The sequence below is a fragment of the Fulmarus glacialis genome, unplaced genomic scaffold (assembly GCF_000690835.1).
Source record: "Fulmarus glacialis isolate BGI_N327 unplaced genomic scaffold, ASM69083v1 scaffold43690, whole genome shotgun sequence".
Lineage (NCBI taxonomy): Eukaryota > Metazoa > Chordata > Aves > Procellariiformes > Procellariidae > Fulmarus > Fulmarus glacialis.
The window spans coordinates 37,218-43,560 of record NW_009190536.1 but is presented as its reverse complement, the minus strand read 5'-3'; the positions used below and the strand labels follow the sequence as shown (position 1 = coordinate 43,560).

The window sequence follows — 6,343 nt, the reverse complement described above, 5'->3', positions numbered from 1 at the left end:
ACACAAAATAAAGATGTCCTCTTCTCTGGGAAAAGTAACTCTCAGGCAGAAGCCTCTTCACCTCCATTACTGCTAAACACCACCACCCATGCCAAAATAGCAAGGAGATTCTTTTCATTTTCATGAGTCAGGTAAAGGATAAGTATTGTTTCTTGTGCAGAAGAGGGGGCAGGCAGAGGACTCATAGCATGGTGTGGCAACAGAAGGTCCAGCTGTAGGCAGCAGCATTCAGTAACAGTTAGTCTGCAGTGATCTCAGACTAAATCAAATTGAGTTGGACAAAGTGGGTTTTAGTTCCCAAACAGTTTTCAAAAAATTTCTTAAATTCTCATCTAATTTACTGTCCAGCTAATGGAGAAGCACATGGAACAGAAAAGGCAAGTGAAAACTGTCCTATGCCAAAGCTAACATCCCTTATCTTTTGCAGTCCCACATACCCTTAGGAATGAGAGCAAAGTCTTTACGGCGCTGATGAGTTTAAGGCTTCCTTTAGAAGCATATGATGCATGAAACCCCAGGCATTTTGTAAAATATTTTGCTTGTCCTCTCCCCAGTCAGAAGGAGAGCTCAAACACTACCTTGCATCTCTCTGTATATTCCCAAAGCTAAAAACCACAACACACTTCCTTATCATGAAAATTACCAGCCATTCGGGGACTGTAAGGACTTGTGACCATTTGCAGGTCTTGGCCATTCTTGGGTCTTCCTATACAATTTTCTCCAACTCCCCCACATTGTCTTTAAGTACCTTGAATAAAAAGACTCATATCTGCCCATTAGGAAATAGTATCAACCAAATAGTACTTCACATCGTGACATTCATAAACGCAAAGAAACCCGTAAAGATTTCCCACATGAGCAGTTCTTATTAGTTAATAATAAGTTATTACAGTTATTACTCCTTCCTCTTGTATATGCTTTCTCTCCTGCTCTTTGGACTGTATTTGCCTGTGACTCAAGGGCTGATTACCCATAAAGCATTTGACGTTTTTCAGGATCATGTCCTGGAAGAGATGACAGAGTGTAGTCTTGTCAAGTCTGCAGATGGTGCAAAACTGGAGCAAACAGTTAACGCACTCTAGGGCAGGGCTGCCATCCAGGGGGGCTTAGACAGGCAAGAGAAAGGGGCTAATAGAAACTTTGTGAAATTCAAGACGAATTGTTAAATCCAGCATGTGGGAAAGAAGAGCCCATCGCAATGATACAGGATGGGACCTGGCTGGCTGGGAAGCAGCTCTGTGGAAGAGGACTTGGAGATGTGGGCAGACATGTCAGCTGGACATGAATGAGTCAGCAGCATGCCCTGCCAGCAAAGGCAGCCAACAGCGTCCTGTGCTCTGTTAACAGAAGTATAGTCTGCTGATAGAAGGAAGTGATTAGCCCCCTCCACTCAAAACTCAGACCATGTCTAGATACTGTGTCCACAAGAAAGACACTGACTTTGTTTAGTTATACAAAGTTCCCATGAGCCCATTCCTCTTGCCTGTCTAGGCCCCACTGGGTGGCAGCATTGCCCTTGACTGTATTGAGCAGTTTCCCCAGTTCTATGTCTTCGGTAAATTTTATGACCGTGCACTCCCATTGCCTCCTCCAGGTCATTGATAAGGTTGTTGAACAGGACTGGTCACAATACAGACCCTTGCAGACCTTTGGTGACCTACGAGTAGAGTACAACCCATTAACCATGATCCACTGAGCCTGACCACTCAACTGGCTTTTTATCTATCTGGTTGTGCGAGATGGTGTCAAAAGACTTGCTAAAGGCAAGGTAAATGACATCCACTGCTCTTCCCTAGTCCACAAATCCTGTCAATTTATCATAGAAAGCTGTCAGGTTGATCAGCCCTCAGCAAATTCATGCTGACTCTTCCCTATCACCTTCTTTATGTGCCCAGAAATGTGCTCCAAGAGGACTGACTTTATGAACCCCCCAGGGACTGGAGTGAGGCTGACCAGGTTTGCTTTTGGCCTTTTCCGAAGACTGGTGCAACATTTGCTTTTCTCCAGTAATGAGGGACCTCTCTCAAACCTTCGTGACCTTTCAAAGGTATAGAGTGCAGTCTTGCTACCACATCAGTCAACTCTCTCGGCACTCTTGGATGCAGTCTGTCTGGTCCCATGAATTTCCATGCGTTGAACTCTCCCAGTCACTGACTTGATCTGCATCTACCTCCTCCCTGAACTCTTTCATTAATAACAGACACCTGGGAGATCTTGCTGGTGAAGACTGAAGCAAAGAAGTCATTAGGTGTCTCAGGCTTACCTGTGTCTGCTGTTACCAAATCACTTGTGATCCCTTTGTTGATGCAGTGTTTCCCCTTTTCAGCTTTTTATTACTAATGCAGTGGTAGAAGCTCTTCTTGTTGCTCCTAACATTCCTTACAACTGTCAAGGTGAGCTTTAGCTTTCCTAACACCATGCCTGCATGCCCAGACAATTTTTCTAAATTCCTCCTTTGTATCCTATCCCTGCTTCCACCTCTCAAATGCTGCCTTTTTGCATTGGAGCTCTGCCATTATACCTGTTCTTAACAAAGCTGTTTTCCTGATAAAGGTGTTTATTTTCCTAAGTATTCTTGCATTTAGAGGATGCTGTCCTTAAAGACCTGCCAGCTTTTCTGAGCTCTTTTGCTCTTCAGAGCTGCCTCCCATGGAACTTTCCCTAAATAAAGAATAAGCTGAAGTCCACTAGCCTGAAGTCTGGGGTCTGCACCCTGCTAATCTTGTTCCTCACTCCCTTCAGGACCCCTGCCACAGCCAAGGCTGTCATTGATTATAATGTCTTCAACTAGTTCTTCCTTGATAGCGAACAGCAGATCTGGTTGTGTCAACACCAGTTCACCCATCCAGTAGCAGTATCAACCAGTTATCCCAAACACCCTTCAGAAATCTTCCTCCTTGCATCCCACCATGTTGCCCCTCCAGAATACGTCAGGGTCCCCTATGAGGACCACATTCTGTGAAACAGAGATTTCCTCCAGTTGTTTAAAGAAGTCTTAGTCTACTTCCTCACCTAGATCAGGTGGTCTATAATATACTCCCACCATGCTATTTTAATTTTTTTTAACTGATCAAGTCAGTAGCCTTCACCTGCCCAAGTGATTTCATAGTCTGGATACTTGGCTTTCACGTTCTCTGTAGGCACAGAACGATTTGGTCTCCCAAAACCCATGGCCAATCTATAAACACAGATGGTCTTCTCCTCACTCTGAAGGATCCTTCTGGCCCCCAAGCACTCACAGTCATAGCTCTGCCCAGTCATATTTGCACACAACGTACTTGCTGGTGCTGGTCCTTGTGCTAGCTGTGGTGCATATGTTGGGATAAATATTATGAGTGCAACTATAATCCTCAAAAGTGTTACAGTTCCTTGTATAGCCCCTGTCCAAGACTGGGTTAAAAACCAGTTGATTAAAATCAGAATGGGGAATTAATAGTTTGTGAAACAGGGATGAGATTGATGTTTGATCTAAAAGAATGGAGTGTACCTGTTTTAATTTGTTTTAATGAAAAAAAAAGAATATGATAGTTACAGATACCTTGGTTTGTTGTGGATTTATTTGTTTCAGTGATTTTAAATAATAGGAATTGTTAAATAATTAATGATATATTATGTAGAATGGTAACAAGTATAAGTTGTGTGTTGTGGAAATATTGTTAGATGTTAGTGATAATTAACTTTGACTATGGAAACCGTAAACAAACGCGATCCAAGTATGGCTCCGGGGGCAGTGAGTCGCAACCTTGTAAGGAGAAGGAAAGACAAGTTCACAGAAAGTTCACTACCCTATCGACCATCAGAGACCACCCGAGACCCTTGGAGAAAAACCCTAAAGGCTTTAGCGAGCGTGCGTAAAGAATGATGTAATGTTATAATTAGTTCCTGGAAACTTAATGAATATGTAAAAGAGAAATTTAAAATATGTATGAGAAGCATGGATATAAACAGAAAGGTGATTAGACCAGGGGTGCTTGATTTGTGGCAAGTCCATTGAGCACCCAGGCCTGAATAAAACAGTATCTCTCCTGAGGTGTGGAATTGGCTACTTGCATGCTGGGCACGAATCCGCTTTTCGGACAACACATACACACACTAGCACATATCTGAAGACACTAACAGAATTAGCAGCCACACCAGCAGCATGCACCAGTCCCTTTGCCGCCATCACCACCTTGGCCTGCACACAACACTGCCACTAAAACCCCAATTTTACATGCATAGGTCATACAGGTTTTTTCAGGGAAATCCACATTGACACTACTTTCAAAACGACTGGCCTCATCTCAATGAAAAAAGAATCAAAGCTGAAAATACCATAAAAAGGGAGCCTTCTTCCTTTTGTTTCCATAGAAAACTATTCTTTGTGCTTTCTTCTGAGAATGCCACATGAAGAAACTTGGTAGATGGATGCTTCCTTTAGCACACTAAAATGTCTTAAGTTTTGCTTATCACAATTAGCAATGGTCTGAAAACCTGGAAGATTAGCTGACAAAAAAGTACATGAAAGAGCAAATAGGACAGAGAGACCCTGTGGCCAACAGTGCAGTGTATCGACAAACTCATGAAAATGTCAAAGAGAAGAGAAGTTCCTTTAAGTCTGAAACAGTGGCTTTCAAATAAAAACTGAATTCACTGATGCTTATATGACAGCAATTTCTTTGATTCAAATTACCCAGTTGTTTTAGTTTGCATTTTCAGCTTGTAGTTATTGACAATATATTCACATCAGATTAACCGTCTGACCTTTTTTCTTCTTTTCTTCAAGTGACTGCAAGGTTAGCTTTTTGGACTTTTGAAGTGGTTGGCCAGACGCTTTCAAAAGGAAGTTAAAGAGTGTGAGTTTCAATCTCATTAAAAAGGTCTCTTTTTTTAAAACAAACTTTCCTTTTGTTCATATCAGCACTTACTTTTTTAAAAGACCCCAAGAGAGAGTTCCAGTCTATAGATCACTTGTCCTGAAGAAAGCTCTGTTAACTATTTATAGATCATGTCCTTTTGTACCAAACTAGATCAAGCAATTTATTCAGTACATGACTGCAGGAGAGAAATTCATTTGCTCTAAGTGTCATCAAGGCAGCCTTTTACCTGCTATGAACAAGACCATAAGATCTGAATTGCTGGGCTTTTACTTCAAATGCACATTTTGACATTGTGTGGGGTGCCAGCATTTCTTTCAAGTTTTCAAAGTATTAAGCACATTCATAGAATGGGCAGTCCTTAATCACAAGACGAGCAAATAGCCCATAACCACTAGAATAATGCAAACACATGCACACACATTCAAATTATCTCTTTTCTTTAAAGTAGCACATATAGATGCAAATTACCATTAGTTGCTTTGGTATACCTCACTTTAGAAATGGGAGCATGCCAACCTAGAGACCAAGGAGAGGAGCACAGAACAGGCATCAGCTCCTCAGCTTAATAACAACAGAATCAAAACAAAACAAGAGAGAGAAGTGATGGCCTTCATCACCTCTAATCAGCAAGGGCTTTCTTCGAGCATTCACCAGGGAAGTGATCCTCTCTATAAAACCTAGTAGAGACGCTGTACACAGCAAAAACGCTCCACTGTGGCAAATGCTTTGTTTTACTTCAGTTGTCTTTGTGGAGTCATTACTAACATGACATCTTGTATTTGTAATCTGCCTGAGCCCACTAAAGTTTAAAAAAAAAAAAAGGAAGAAAAAAGAAGTTAAAAATACAGCAAGAAAATAAGTCAGCTATTAAAAATCATTGACATTTGCTGGCAACAGCTTCAGACACAAAAAGCACAGCTTGTTTGGGGAATATCGGTGTCTATTGTTATAGGGCCAATGTGGAAGAGAAGAAGAAAGAACACGCCTTGCTTTCCTTTTCCAGTTGCTCTACTCTACCAAGACAAACTCCCTGGCCTTGCCTAGCTAAATACGCTCCAGCCTGGTGTCCGGGTTTCGGCTGGGATAGGGTTAAATTTCTTCCTAGTGCTGTGTTTTGGATTTAGTATGAGGACAATGTTGATAACACACTGATGTTTTCAGTTGTTGCTAAGTACCCTCCTAGTCCAAGGACAGCTCCCATGCCTACTGACTGAGCTAGGTACACAAGATGGGAGGGAACATAATCAGGACAGCCAGCTCAGCTGGCTAATGGGGTATTCCATTCCATGTGACATCATGCTCAGTATATGAATGGTAGGCGTGATCCAGGAAGTACCGATCGCTACCTGGTTATTGGTCAGCGCGGGTGGTGAGCAATTGCATTGTGCATCACTTATTTTGTATATTTTATCATTATCATTATTATTCTCCCTTTTCTGTTCTATTAAACTGTCTTTATCTCAACTCAGGAGCTTTTCTCACTC

At 41.9% G+C, this 6,343-nt stretch overlaps 1 protein-coding gene across 1 annotated transcript in view; it reads right to left on the bottom strand.

Annotated features, from left to right (window-relative positions):
* Positions 1-3,075: 3,075 nt before the first annotated feature.
* Positions 3,076-6,343, bottom strand: part of LOC104082556 — a 27,888-nt gene continuing 24,620 nt past the window's right edge. Inside the window, exons 4-5 of the mRNA XM_009585730.1 lie at positions 4,118-4,195; positions 3,076-3,390 (exon numbers count right to left, since the gene is read on the bottom strand). Coding sequence (XP_009584025.1) covers positions 3,076-3,390; positions 4,118-4,195 — 393 coding nt within the window. The remainder of the gene's footprint in view (positions 3,391-4,117; positions 4,196-6,343) is intronic.